Source organism: Cupressus sempervirens, chromosome 1, assembly GCF_028749045.1.
Source record: "Cupressus sempervirens isolate cs-2001-9-10 chromosome 1, ASM2874904v1, whole genome shotgun sequence".
NCBI classification, from domain to species: domain Eukaryota; kingdom Viridiplantae; phylum Streptophyta; class Pinopsida; order Cupressales; family Cupressaceae; genus Cupressus; species Cupressus sempervirens.
The window spans coordinates 811,598,114-811,613,553 of NC_143118.1; the positions used below are offsets into that span (position 1 = coordinate 811,598,114).

Sequence of the window (15,440 nt, forward strand, 5' to 3'; positions counted from 1 at the left end):
CTCCTGATGTTGTAAAGTCTCATGCATAGTTCTGGGTGGGCTTTGAGAATGTCTCTCAACCATATTCTCAATTATGTTGGTTCTTTTGTAAACTAAATTGACTGTATAAACCCTATCAAGCTGGTAGGAAACTGCTCTGATACCACTGTAGTGACCCTTACCAACAGGCCACTAAAAAAAACCCTAAATTTAATACACTGTTGAAAGTATATTGCTGAATTAAGAAATTGTTCTACATAAATAACTGATGTAAAATAGTGCCAATGTATTCATTCAATGATCACCAAAATGTTTTTACATATGATATGCAATTTTTAGCACTGAAACATTACAACATGGCACATTACAGACAAACCCTAACTATTTGAATCCAACTAAGAACTTGTTACAACTAAAGATTGAAATGAAGAACCTGGATTGATCAAATGCTGGAGGCTGAATGCTAAAGATGATATGATGAAAGTGCAACTCCAGTTGAAACTCCAAACCAGTAATTAAGCAAAAGAGAAAGGACTAAAATATCCTTCCCACGGTTGCAATAATTCAGGTGATCTTTCACACCCTCAAAATTGCATACCAATTGAGAGTTTTCGTTCTCAATGGCCAATTGTGACTACCTGCAGAAACCCTAGGTTCCACAACGCACATCAGCAAATATCAATATAAATCTCGATGATAGGCAATGAGCCCTCAATGCTTATTTATTCTTTTTTTCTCAATAGGTCGGCCTCCTTTTTAATTTTTTCTCCACTTCTTCCAGCAACCTCTAGAAGATTATTTTATTTAATGACTTAATAAAATATATCACTTTATTAAGTTAATTAAATATAAAGTTACCTTGTAATATATATATTTTTATTGATAACTTTATAAATAATTAACTCCTCCAAAAATGGGACATTATAGGTCTGCCCCTCCTAAAATTGCTTGGCCTCAAGAAATCTTAATTCTGGATGCTGCAAAATCACTTCTCCCTCCAAAGTAGCATCTTCAACAGGTAAATCTTTCCACTTAACTAGATACTCTTCTATGAAGCTACTTCTCTCTACTATCCAGAATGGATTCTGGCACTAAGATCAATTTCCCCTCATCATCCAAGGGAGGTAATACTGCAGAAGGCATCACATTCTAACCCAACGCCTTTTTGAGGCATGATACATGAAACACATTGTGCACTCTACTGTCTGTGGGAAGCTCCAACTCATAAGCCACCTCACCAACTCGTTTGATGATCCTAAATGACCCATAATAGCGTGGCTTGAGTTTCTATGCACCACTCTTCTTGAGAGTGGATTGCTTATATGGCTGCAACATGAGGTAAACCATATCATTTACCTCAAAACTACGCTCAGTCCTCTTCTTGTCTGCATACTGCTTTTGCTAGTTCTGAGCTCTAGCAATGTTGTCTCTGAGAGTAGAAACTATATCCTTACTTTCCTGTAATAGTTCACTTGCACAGGGTACTCGACTATCTCCCAACAACAAATCTAAGAAACTAGGTTTCTCATAACCATAAAGTGTCATGAAGGGTGTCATTTGTATACTCATATGATATGTAGTATTGTAACAATACTCATAGAGATATATCCATCTGACCCAAGCTCGCTGTTGATCTGCCACATAATTCCTCAAATAACCTTCCACCCATTTGTTTACAATCTTTATTTGACCATCAGTCTGTGGGTGATAACTGGTGCTAGGTGTAAGCTCAGTGCCACACAACCAAAATATCTCCTGCCAAAAGTGACTCATGAAGTGGTTGTCCCTATCACTCACAATGCTCCGAGGCAAACCATGTAATCTAAAAACCTCCTTGAAGAAGACCTCTACCACCTGAGTTGCTGAGTATGTAGTAGCGATAGGGAAAAAGTGAGCATATTTTGTTAACCTATCCACCACCACATAAATAAAATCGTGCCCTTGGGCCCTGGGCAAGCCCATGATAAAATCCATAGAGATGCACTCCCACTTCCTATTAGGAATAGGAAGTGGTTGTAGGAGTCCTACTGGATAAGTGTGCTCTTGTTTGTTCTACTGGCAAACTTGACATTTGCGCACATACTGCAAAACATCAGCCTTAAGTCCCTTCCAAGTGAACCATTCTTGTACTAACCTATAAGTCTTGAAATACCCAGGATGGCCTGCTATAGGTGAATTATGGAATGCTCTCAAAATCAATTGCTTCACTTTCGATCCTAGGACTAAGTAAATCCTGTTCTTGTAAATGATCAAATCATCTATGAGAGTGTACCTAGTGTCGATCACTTTTCCCTCCACTATATCAGAGGCCCATGTGTCTCTGGCATATTCTGCTACAATCAAGTGTTGCCAGTCCTCTAATATCTGAATCATAGAAGTGAGGTGTGGCCTACGGGATAAAGCATCTGCAACAATATTTTGTGTCCCCTTAACATAGGTGATATCAAAATCATAGGCCTGCAACTTACTCACCCACTTCTGCTGATGATCATATAGGTCTCGTTGTCCCAAAAAGTGCCTCAAACTATTATGATCAGTTTTAATACAAAATTTTTTTCCCACAAGATACTGTCTGAATTTGGCCAAGGCATGCATGATGGCCAACATCTCCTCATCATATATGCTGAATGATCTCTTAGGCCCTCTGAGTTTCCTACTCTCATAAGCTATAGGATGCTTGTCCTACATGAGTACAACACCAACTCCCTCTCCAGAAGCATCACATTGAAGCTCAAATGGCTTCGTGAAATCAGGCAATGCTAATATTGGGCATGTAGTCATTATTTCCTTGAACCACATAAAAGAATCTTGTGCCTCCCGAGTCCACACAAATCCCCCTTTCTTTAGCAAATTTTTCATGGGTGCTGCATGTCATGAGTAGCCATTGACAAACTTGTGATAGAATCCACATAGACCAAGGAACCCCCTTAACTATGTAAGGTTCTCTGGTGATGGCCAATCAACAATAGCGCGGATCTTTTCAAGATCCATTCGCACTCCTTCTGCACTAATGATGTGTCCAAGATACAACAGTTCTGTCATCCCCAAATCACATTATGACTCCTTGGCATACAAGGACTCCCTCTGTAAAATGCTCAATACTATCTCCAAGTGCTCTAAATGTTCCTGCCATGTCCTGCTATAGATCAAAATATCATCAAAGAACACTAGCACAAATTTCCTCAACTGATGATGGAAGACCTTGTTCATAGTGGACTGAAAAGTGGCAGGTGCATTAGTCAAACCAAAAAGCATGACTACAAACTTGAAATGCCCACAATGACATCTGAAAGCAGTTTTTTCAATATCCTTCTCTCGAACTCTGATTTGGTGATAGCTTGATCTCAAATCATTTTTTGTGAAATAACAAGCCCCATGCAATTTGTCTATCAGCTCATCGATTTGTGGGATGGGATACTTGTTCTTTATAGTTCTCTTATTCAACACCCTACAATCAATACACATTCGTAGAGTTCCATCCTTCTTTTTTACCAAAACAACGGAAGATTCAAAAGGTGACTTACTTGATCTGATGTGTCCCATTACTAGCAACTCCTTGATGGTCCTCTCGATCTCATCTTTGAGTTGTTTTGGGTGCCGGTATGGTGTGATCATGATAGATTTAGTGCCTTCCTCCAGCTTGATAATGTGCTTAATACCTCTGTCTGGTGGCTTGCCTAGTGGAATCTCATTGAATACCTTCTCATACTTGATTCTCAATTTCTTAATATTTGGATGATATTCAGTCTTATGTTGCTCCTCTTGGGTAGGCATCAAGGTGCATATTGCTGCCCACTCTATATTATTATACCTGACTAATCTCTCCAACCACCTAAATGAGATAGTCCTGACATCACCATTACGGATAGCCTTCAGCACATGAGTCTTGCCATCCACCATGAATCATATCTCCATATCCTCCAATCTCAGGGTGACCTCCTTCAAAGAATGTAGCCACTGCATCCCAAGTACTATGTCCATGTCACCCATGTTGAGCACATGATAGTCCACCTTAAACTCATAATTGTTCAGGTGCAAAGGTAGATCTCACACCATCCTGTCACAATGAAGAGTATAGCCATCGGCTACCTTGACTGTCAGTCCCTCAAACTCCTCAGTAATGATTCCACGCCTCTCCAAAAATTGTGCATCAATGAAATTATGCATGGCACTTGTATCCAATAGAGTAATAACCTTTTGTCTGGCCAAGACTCCCCGAAATCTAAAAGATCCCTCTCTTTAAATACTAGACAGACGGGCCTCCTATAAATGTAGCTCTGGAGCCTCTTTTTTCTTAGCACTATCTACCTCTTCTTCACCCTCAACCTCATTAGGATCCTCATCATGGTGTTCTGAAATGTCTGAATCTGAACCTTTGTAATAAGCCCACATCACCCGATTAGCCTTCGCCTTAGGCCTCATAGGACAATCATGACCAAACTCATAGGGACCTTTGCAAAAGAAGCATAGCTTCTTCCTACGCAGGTCATTAAGTGTTTCCTTATCCCAAGGTGCAACTCGCTTGCCTTTTGAGTCACTAACCTTCTCTTTACCCTTGCTAAATTCCCCTTTGTTATCTCTAAATGATGAAGAACCCTTTGAACTAAACTGATTTGATGGAGCTGCAAGTTCCATACTGCAGGCTTTCTTCATGGCTTCCTGTAATGTAGGAGGATCAAAGGCCTTTACCCACCCCTTGAGTGGTTCAGTTAATCCCTCTGTGAATAAAATGACTAGCCCCCTTTCTGAAATGTCAGGCACCATCATTGCAAGCTTTTGTAAGTCATTGATAAATTGTTCTAAGCCTCCTGACTGTCTCAATTGGGCTAACTCCCAGAAATAAACTTTAGGATTTTTTTTATCAAACCTTTCTATCAATCTATCCACAAATTCCTTATAAGTAGTTACCTGATTGTGTTGCAATGTGATCATGCCATGTGTCCACCAATCATGTGTTGCCCCATCTAAGTGTAAAGTGGCATACTTGAGTGCTTCAAATTTTGTCATAGTCTTTAGAGATAGGAAAATATCCACCTTATGAATCCAAGCATGAGCAATCATTTTTCCACTCCCATCAAATGTGGGTAATACCAACTTGTTGCAACTCACTGTGTTTATCTACCTGGCAACTATGTAGTTTAGGTACCTGTCAAATGTCCATCCATCCTATACATATCCTAGTAATGAATCCCACTCATTCCTTGCTTGTCAGAGTTCATCTACAATATCTATTACCATAGCATTAGGTGTGTGTGTTGGATTTTCTTCCCTAAATGTAGGACATGTGGGTCTGTCAACTGTTCCAGACCATGTCCTATGTTGTGATCCTGCTATGCTCATGTCATCCTGGTAATTATTATGATTATTTCTCCTATTTTCCCCAATCAAATGTTGCATCATAACCATCATTTCCTATGTACTTTCCTCTATTGACTGTAGAAGCCTCTCCTGATGCTGTAAAGTCTCATCATCATGCATAGTTCTGGGTGGGCTTTGAGAATGTCTCTAAGCCATATTCTTAGTTATGTTGGTTCTTTTGTAAACTAAATTGGATGTATAAACCCTATCAAGCTGGTAGGAAACTACTCTGATACCACTGTAGTGACCCTTACCAACAGGCCACTAAAAAAAACCCTAAATTTAATACACTGTTGAAAGTATATTGTTGAATTAAGAAATTGTTCTACTTAAATAATTGATGTAAAATAGTGCCAATGCATTCATTCAATGATCACCAAAATGTTTTTACATATGATATGCAATTTTTAGCACTGAAACATTACAACATGGCACATTACAAACAAACCCTAATTGTTTGAATCCAACTAAGAACTTGTTACAACTACAGACTGAAATGAAGAACTTGGATTGATCAAATGTTGGAGGCTGAATGCTGAAGATGATATGATGAAAGTGCAACTCCAGTTGAAACTCCAAACTAGCAATTAAGCACAAGAGAAAGGACTAAAATATCCTTCCCACAGCTGCAATAATTCAGGTGATCTTTCACACCCTCAAAATTGCGTACCAATTGAGAGTTTTCATTCTCAATGGCCAATTGTGACTACCTGCAGAAACCCTAGGTTCCACAATGCACATCAGCAAATATCAATATAAATCTTGATGATAGGCAATGAGCCCTCAATCCCTATTTATTCTTTTTTCTCAATAGGTCGGCCTCCTTTTAATTTTTTTCTCCACTTCTTCCAGCAACCTCTAGAAGATTTTTTTATTTAATGACTTAATAAAATATATCACTTTATTAAGTTAATTAAATATAAAGTTACCTTGTAATATATATATTTTTATTGACAATTTTATAAATAATTAACTCCTCCAAAAATGGGACATTACATCTGCAATACTCCCCCATAGAACTATCATCAACATTCATGCTTCCAACATACATATTCCTATTTTGCCCCTAAAATGAGCTTATATTCATTCCAAAAAATAGTTGTTACTGGAATCGTCATTACTATTCTCAATTCCTATGCTTGCAACCAAATGGACTCTAATTGATAAATATATAATAAATTAAGGTCAGTCCCAATAGAGGACATTACATATGATAGAAAACATAATTAGCAAGTTAGTAGAAAAAAGGACAAATTAGCTAAAGGGAAAGAAATTTTTAGACTTGAGCATCCCACAATTGATCACAATATATATTTACAGCACATTCATTGGAAAAGTTTGGGAGAACAAGGAAGTATTTTGCTATTTTGTAGATTTAAAAAAAACATTTAACACACTCCCTAGGGACAAAATTTGACTTGGGTTAGAATAACTTGGCATCCTTATTCATCTTAGAGTTGTTGGCATAAATGTAAAAAATACTAAGAAGACCAATGGAGCTTATCGTTGTGACCAGTTATTATTTGGTTATTATTAATGTCAAAGACCAAGACAAAGTATCAACTTGTGCAAGGTAGTGACCAGTGAGGTAGTGTGAGCACATGAGTGTATCTCCCATCTATACTAACCAATGATAGGGTAAGGACATGACAAGGGAAGGAAGTCATGAGGACATTCATGCTTGGAAAAATTGGGCTAAGTACGTGAGCACACAAAACAAAAAGTCAAAGAAGTATATAGGATGGTATGACTAATGTTCACAAAGATAGGTGGGAGATAAATTAGCTAAATGAAGTATAGAGGCAAGAAACATGTAACTAACACATCATGAAGTAGGTGGATCACATTTGACATATCAATTAATGGAGTTGGCACTATCACATCAAGGGGAGATGAACTAATGCAAATTTGAATTTTTTCTAAGAGAACAAGCTATCAAAATCATAGAACATCCACGACTTCTATTCATACAAAATACATTTGATAAGAATGATGTGTGACAATGACAAGAGTAGAAGCTAAACATAGGAAAGAGAATTCAAAATTTGAGTTATTGGATTAGAGTTTATAGTTGAACAAGAAAAGATTGGATAAAATAAATTCATTCTCTGAAAGAAGAACTTAGATTGTAGATTGAGAAGAAAATAACCAAAGAGATGAGCTTACTGTAATCTCTAGAAGAGAAACATGAAGTAGAACAAGATAAGAGCAGAGTGAAAGAAAATGGTGTGTTGAGAGAGAACCAAATAGCCAAATAATACAGTAACAGAGTGTGTTGAAGCTAGTAGATCCAAGCACATAAGTGATTGCATTTGAATTGAAGTGCTGAGGAAGAGCAAAGCAAGTTATAAACTGGTGCAAGAGCATAAAAGTGATCTACATCAAGATAAGTAAAATATCTACTCTGTGTAGGCCAATCTTATTGTTGCTATCTTATAGTTACAACATCAAATCCCATTGAGGGTGATTCTAACAAGTTTTTTTCTATCAAATCCCATAATAGAGTGACACATTATATTGTGTTCCAAGAATCTCACAAGTCTATATTAAATCTTTTGACTGGGTGGTGCTTGATGGTGTCATAAACTTTTGGCAAAGAAAATCTCTTGATCGGGCACACTCTAGAAGAGTGCAAACTTTGTGAGGATTGTCTCATACACCATAGTTTTGACCCTAGTTGATTTTCCTCAAGATAAATCTAAGTGTTATGTGATGCTAGACTTGTGTGTTGATTAGTTTTTGCTTAATCCTAACCGATTAAGTTGTACTTATCAGTTTCAAAAAACCAACATGAGATGACTTTTGTGAAGCTTTGAAGCTATCCACAACATTCTATTTCAAACCCCCCCCCCCCCGGTATATTCATCAACGAGTTGATCAATAGGAGTTGTAGTTCATAGACCATATAAGGATGTTAAAGTCAAAATCAAAACTTCAAATGGCATCTTCAAAAATTTTAGAAGCAATACAAGGGTCAAACAGGGGTGCCCACTATCCCATACCCTTTTTGGTTTATACATTGAAAATCTTGAAGGGACGTTAAACATACAAGGGGGATATGGTGTTCATTTGGGCGAATTTTTTATACGAAGACTTCTTTAGTATGTAAATGACCTTATTCTAATCTTCAATTTTGCTCATGGCTTACAATTACTTCCCCTTGAGCATTTTTGGAGAATGGTGGGGATGCAAGTCAATGTCAAAAAAACTAAAGTGATGGTTTTCTCTAATAAAAGAAAACATGACCATCATAATTTTTACTTTGAGGGAAAAGTTGTTGAAGAAGTGTTAGATTACAAAACCTCAGGATTGACTTCAATAAAAATCTAAGTTGGAAAGGGCACAAAGCAAAGTGAGTTTTGGGAGGTTGGAAAGTATTTTATGGTTTCCAAAATAAATGTAAATAGACTATAGGATTGGAAAACTACCCAAACTCTCTTCGGGCTATTAGTGTTATTGATTGTTCTTTATGGTCATGAACTTGGGCTAAAAATGTAATGTCTCATCCTTTTAGCATCTTAGTGGAGTTCTTAGCCTTTACGTTTTCTGAAGGCTAAGTGGAGAAATAAGGAGAAATTGATTAAATTAATTTCTTATAAAGTCATTAAATAAATTAAAATTAAAAGGTGACTTTATATTTAATTAATTTATTTTTCTAGAAGCACAACTAATTATTGTATTGGAAATGAGGAAGCTTCTAGAGAGTGCATTTTCTAGAAGTACAACTAATTATTGCCTTGGAAAGGGGGAAGCTCTAGAGAGCACAATTAAATAATATTTTATTTCCTTCTAAAAGGATGAAGGAAAATAATAAAGAGGGAGGGCAACCTCATTGTTGAGCATTGAATGTGTTGTCATCTACTCTTCTAGATAGCTTGTGGAGCCAAGGATTTCTATAGTTTTTATATTGATCACTAGGAATTAACACTCCCATTGATTTGCACAACTGAGATGGTGAAATATCTTCTAAAGGGTTGCAACTGTTGGAGAAGACAAATCAGTCTTTTCATTGTGTCAAATTTGTGGCCTAGGGCCAACTTTGTGGAGTAAGGAATAAGTTGGAATTTGCTACAGGAAAATTAATGTTTTTGGAGCAATTTCAGGTTTTTATCTACTACATTTTGCATTGTTTGAGAGTAGATATTTAGGGCATTGGTAGGGTTTGTAAAATCTATTGTAATATGATTTGTATTAGAGTTTTATATCAGAATTTGTTGCCCTAATGTCTTATTGATGTAGATGCATATTTTCCTATTTATAATTAGTGTTATTCAAAAACAATTGCATCTTCATTGTTAGTTGTTTGGCGTGTTCTTTGGAAGCATATTTATTAAAGTTTGGCATTTAGAAAGCAATCAGAATTTACATATGCAATATAATTCTTGCTTGCAAAGTGTTTGACAAAATTTCAAACAATTGAATTTGAGAAGGATTTGGTGTTTCACGAAGTTATAACCTATTGGGGTTATTACCTTTTAATTTTAATTTATTTAATGACTTTATAAGAAATTAATTTAATCAATTTCTCCTTATTTCTCCACTTAGCCTTTAGAGAACCTAAAGGCTAAGAACTTCATTAAGATGCTAAAAGGACAGGGACATTACAAACAACACTTCTAGTTCACGATGGAAAGAAATTAAAACAAAATGTTTGATTGCAAACAAGTTCAAAATAAAAAAAAGTTAGTTCCCTATGATACCATGTTGAGTGAGGTGGGGGTTGCTTCTATTGAAGCAATTGCTATGGTGCAACTTCTAATGTATTTAAAATAATTAAGCTAATGGATGAGGGAAGATGACCTAAAGTTGTCTTTAATGACACATTGTACAGAAGAAAGAAGACTCAGATGTGTCAAAAAAAAAAAAAGGCTTAATAAATGGGGTATTTTCTTGAACTCTTGCTCCACAAATGGTAAAGAGAAATAATTTTGTTATGAATAAATTCCACAAGCATTTTTTTAATCGGTAATATTCACTTTTTCATAAGAGCTACAAACCAATGAGGCCACAAATATAGGGAACCTCGTCCCCGAATCCAACACCCAAGACTTGCAAGCATGAAAGCCCAATATGGACTTCAAGTTTGAGGGACACAACCAAGACACTCCCAACATGGCTCGAACATAGGGTCCGCGAGCACTCCTAGCCTAGTGACGGCCAGAGAGGTGAACATGCATTAACACCATTATCTTCATCCCCATCTCCATCGGCTTGAACATTGTTCAACATGAACACCATAACCTACATCTCCTTTCACGTGCATCCATCAACACAAACACTATCCTTATCTCTACAAGCACAATGACCTAGGTGAACCCAACTAACCTAAACACTGTTTTTGGGCCAAGTGGGGATTTGAAACTGGGTTGGACCATAAACAATGCAACCACAACACCGCTACACCACACGCTGTTCCCCATTTCATAAGCATTATTGGGATAAAGCTTTAATGTGAAATAAAAGAGTATTTAAATTTTAAGAAAATAGTATTATATTTTAGAGTCTAATCCCACTTGAAACCATCATCAAAAAGATTACATTGGGGTCAATATCTCTTGGAGAGACAAATTTATCATTGCTCAGTTAAAGACTAACTCTCGTCTATTCTATTGTGAAAAGGAGACATTAGAAACGACCAAAAAAAATTTAGGAAGAAAGAAAGTTTTTTTTACACTTCTAGTAAAGTAGAAACATTAAAAACATTTTATCTTAAAATGTAACTGACTATTTTACTACTATCTTGACTATAAACTCTTAGATTGATCTTTCCAATAAGAAGAATATTAAGAGACAATCATCTTCAAGTTACACAAAAATAGCATAAATGCAAAAATAAATGTGTGAATTGTTAAAACTATTTTTTCCTTTCTTACTACATTATGAAAGAATGTGATTCACTTCTTCTAAAATAAAAATAAATTGATAACAACTTTCACGAGTATCATCAATTTTCAAATGCATTTTGATATCAGCTCTTCTTTTTGTAGATCTTGATTTATTAGTCGAAATAATTCATTTAGATTGTTTTCGTTCAAATTATTTTCATGGTGTGCATAGAAATCCTATGTGAACTGAATGATGAAGAGACGCTTACCAAATTTCTCTACTTTGTACATGCAGATGGAGGCAGAATGCATTTGGTGTTCCTTATCAGGCATATCTCAGGAAGGGTTTACAAAGAAAACCATGGAACTCGCCAGAGCAGCAAACCCTCAAAGACACTAAAGCCCAGAGAAGCGGCCGTGCTTGTAGAGAGAGAGCAGCATGAGGGACCTTGACAGGTGAAATGGCGGAGTCTTCTTCAGACAGAACAATAGCCATAGAAGCATATGTGTGGGAGGTGCCTGGCGCAATAGCGTTACAATGGCGACCGCCCTGAGACACAACAGCCAACACGGTTATCTGGCCCTTGTCAAAATGCCTATTTCTGGCGCCAGTCAAGTAAAATAGACGGCCTCCTTTGTTACTTGTGAAATTGAATCCTCTCTTTGTGCTTAGTGCCTAAACAAGACAATTTACAGAATTAGATAGAGGAATATTTTTTCAGAATCAGATCAAATTAGATATGCCGCCCCTTCCATGGTCAGATTCGAATATTTTTTTTTGTAGTTGAAAAATCTGATTGAAGATTTGATCTAGGTTTAGAAAAACTGAAAAAAACCCGCGCCTGCAAGAAAGCGCGTAATTTTTCTGCGTGAGACAGCTTTTTGGATAAAAATGGCCACAAAATATACTCTATTGGTTAAGAATGACTAATTTGTAGAGCAGAAATTCAGAATCGTTTTAAAACGATATCAAATTTACAATAGGTAAAACCGTTACATGGAGCGTAAAGCCTTCTTGGCTGGTCAGCCGCCTGATTATTTAGAGATAAAAGAGTAGTCACAGTTCGAGTAGTGTAACGTTTGGGGGGATTATATCTGTATATAAATATGTCTAAGCTGAGCTAGGTGGATTTATGAAATGCTTTCGTCCAGGCGCTTGATTAGGAATTTTTAGTTGTTTTGGAGTATATTTCGAGATTTGTTTAATCAGTGAAAGTTTCTAATATGGAATAATCTCATGGCTATAAAAGTTTGCTAGCTTTTGTTAAAGAAGCCATAGTTTGGCCAAAACTTAGCTCACTTTTAAGGTCTTGCTGCTTCCCAAGCTTGAACTGCAATCAGTTTACATTTGATCTGTTTCTTCTTGCCAAGCCCGAACTTCATCAATTTTTAATTTACTTTTAAATGTAAATTCGCAGCAACCCCAGGACCTTGGCGAGGCTCTTGTTTGATTTCTTACGGCTTCTCTTAAGGCGAGTTTTAAATCCAGTTAATTTAGAACATGCAGCTGTAGTAAAAAAATTTAGGACACTAGTAAAAGATCCTACAAGTAGGGAAAATTGGTACTTTATCAGTATGTTTGCCATTCAGCGTTTTCATAGATAGCATCATTGTCATTTATTAGCTTTGCAGGGCGGGAATTTGTGGTTTTATGAATGAGATTGTACATTGTTAATCCAAAGACTTGATAATTTTTATAAAGGAACCTGTTACTGCATGGATAGTTGGAAGCAAAAAAAAAAATCTGCTGAATATTGTATAAGTTGAGCCATTTTACTTGTAAATGTAATTCACATATGAAGATCAACCAGAGATCTTTAGTGAAACACTTATTTCATTAAGTTTGTTGTAGTCTACAAATATTTGTTTTAAGCTGGCCTGATGTAAGACCAATTTAGGGAATTGAACTGTATCCAGGCTGGGGGTTACCAATCTAGTGTGGCAATTGGATTTATTGTTATTGAAGGAATGGGTTGCATAGCATCTAAAAAACTTTTGAGAAGGAAAAATTTCCACACTATGCACCAATCATTTATTCGATTAGCAGGAATGCCTATAATAGAAGATTGCCTCTTTGCAAAGAAACATGAGCAGTTTGTGGCTATGACATGCAAGAACAATCTTACCATGCAAGCTTCTGCTGCAGAAACACAGGAGACTTTGCAGTCTTTCATTAGCAAGGGTAATGAAGGTCAATCTTTTTGTCATACATTGCTGTGTTTATTTTACTCTTGAAGCAATTTTTATTTATAGCTCAGTACCATCAATGGCACAGTCTGTCGTTTTTATGTAAACTAATGGTGAGTTGTGGTTAATTTTCCTCTTAAATCAAGTTTATTTATAGCTTATCACCATTAATGGCACTGTCCATAACCCCTATGTCAACAACTGATGTGTTAACCACAGCACACCAGTTGTATAAGCTCTCTTCCTATTGATGTCTTTGACTAGAAACCAAATATATTTATAGGTAAGCACAGATGATGGCTTTGACTAGTTTGCTTGACTGTATAGTTTCAAAATTAGAAACAACTAAATCAGTTGCATAAGCGTCATATTCTGAGTGTAATTGATCTTTATTGTTGGATTGTTATGGAGTCAGAAGCATACAAACCAATGGAGAACGATTCAGAAGAATGCAAAGTTACAGAGGAGGATAAGACAGAGATTATTAATACATGGGAGCTCATGGAAGGTCTGGAAGATGGAGCAACTGATAATACTTCTGAGAAATCATTTGACAATGGTGACCAGGCAAGAGCTTTTATGACAACCGAAAGATTGAAATCTATTGATTTGGAGGAATATGATTCAATTATTCCCAGAAGCAAGACTTCTTTGTGGAATAGGAAATCCAAAACTTGCCTCTATTACTTGGGCTGCATGCCCTTAGAAATAGACATCAGGGATCAGGAAAACAATCGCCCGGTTGAGGTAAATGAAGGAAAATTGTATTCAGCAGAGATAAATTTGGAAAAACATCAATCTATAAAGCAGAATTCAAGGAAGAGAAATTTGCATGAAAGAGTTAAGTTAGATAGTCTTGGTCCCATCAGTATCCCATCTTCTCTCAATTCTTCTTCGGTCGGAAGCTTGGAAGACTGGCTGGATGGTGGAGAACATCTCTATTCTCCAGGGGCAAGTACTACTAGTTCTGGTAGTTACTTTTCATCTTCTCTCAATTTTACTCCCTTCGGAAGCTTGAATGACTGGCTGAACAATGGAGAACATCCCAATTCTGCAGGTGTTAGTCCTACTCCTAGTTCTGGCAGTTACTTCCCATCTCCTCTCAATGTTTCTTCCTTCGGAAGCTCGAATGACTGGCTGAATAGTGGAGAACATCCCAATTCTGCAGATGTAAGTACTACTCCTAGCTCTGGCATTTACATCGGAGGAGATCAAAGCTTAACTCCAAGCACTGCTGGAAGCTCTTGGCAGTTTTGGATTGATAAAGCTGAAATCGAGATCCGTTCTTCCCCTGCCAATGAAATGGACAGAAAACCATTTAAAGCAATGACCATTATTGACTCGGGTGTTCCTTCTTTTTCTTGCGTTTGTTCAAATCCTAGTCTTTCTACCATTGTGAAGGAAAATTTGGGGTATCCATTATTTGAGCCAGAACTCATATCCTTGTTCGAGGAGGAGCTTAAGCAGGTATCCGAAGAGGAAAAATTTATAAACATCTTGATTGTCATCTGAGCACTGTACGTTATTTTAGGTTTTTAGGTAACGAGAGCCTGTTCAGTGATAAAATAGCCCAACTATAAAATGTAAAAAATAATTCACCTGACTTGATTGTAAATATATTGATCAGGCAAACTTCTATAAAGAATATATTTTCTCTGCAGACAGATTCCTCTGCTATCGAAATGTCTGCAGTGGGTTGCCATCGAACGGATTGCCTGCCTAATATCACAAAAGTACCATTAATGGTGGCAAAATACATGCTCTGTGATTTGGACCATTATTAATGAACTTTAGTGATTAAATTAGCTAACCATCATTATTTATTTATAATATGATACAGCCATATTACTATTTACCCTGCATACTGAAAAAAATTGCCCGCTCAATTTTTTGAATAATCTATTACCATCAGTGCACTAGATTTTAAAACGGCCAACTAAAAGTAAAGATTTCATGCTATCTTTACCTAATTCCAACTGTAAGACTAGAATTTTATCATCTGATTCCAATTGTAAGACTAGAATTTTATAAGTCAAATGCAAACATCAAATTTTCAGGGTACACATTGGAGACGTCTCCTGTTTTGTCATT

At 36.6% G+C, this 15,440-nt stretch overlaps 1 protein-coding gene across 4 annotated transcripts; it reads left to right on the plus strand.

Moving 5' to 3' along the window:
- The first annotated feature begins 11,198 nt into the window (after positions 1 to 11,198).
- On the plus strand, positions 11,199 to 15,009 carry LOC149580347 (uncharacterized). Of its 4 annotated transcripts, XM_089790375.1 has the most exons (3): positions 11,199 to 13,344; positions 13,765 to 14,319; positions 14,407 to 15,009. In XM_089790375.1, the coding sequence occupies exons 1-3, from the start codon at positions 13,131 to 13,133 to the stop codon at positions 14,859 to 14,861; spliced, it is 1,224 nt and encodes a 407-aa protein (XP_089646501.1). In that variant the 5' UTR covers positions 11,199 to 13,130; the 3' UTR covers positions 14,862 to 15,009. The 4 variants fall into 4 exon arrangements, with proteins under 4 accessions (XP_089646501.1, XP_089646499.1, XP_089646504.1 ...); XM_089790373.1 differs by having other exon boundaries at positions 13,765 to 15,009; XM_089790378.1 differs by having other exon boundaries at positions 11,201 to 11,778; positions 13,761 to 15,009.
- The last annotated feature ends 431 nt before the right edge of the window (positions 15,010 to 15,440 follow it).

Coding starts and splice junctions, on each gene's coding strand:
- LOC149580347 (XM_089790373.1), top strand. CDS start 13,131: ATGGGTTGCATAGCATCTAAAAAACTTTTGAGAAGGAAAAATTTCCAC. Junction 13,345..13,764: donor GCAGTCTTTCATTAGCAAGG/GTAATGAAGGTC, acceptor TTATGGAGTCAG/AAGCATACAAACCAATGGAG.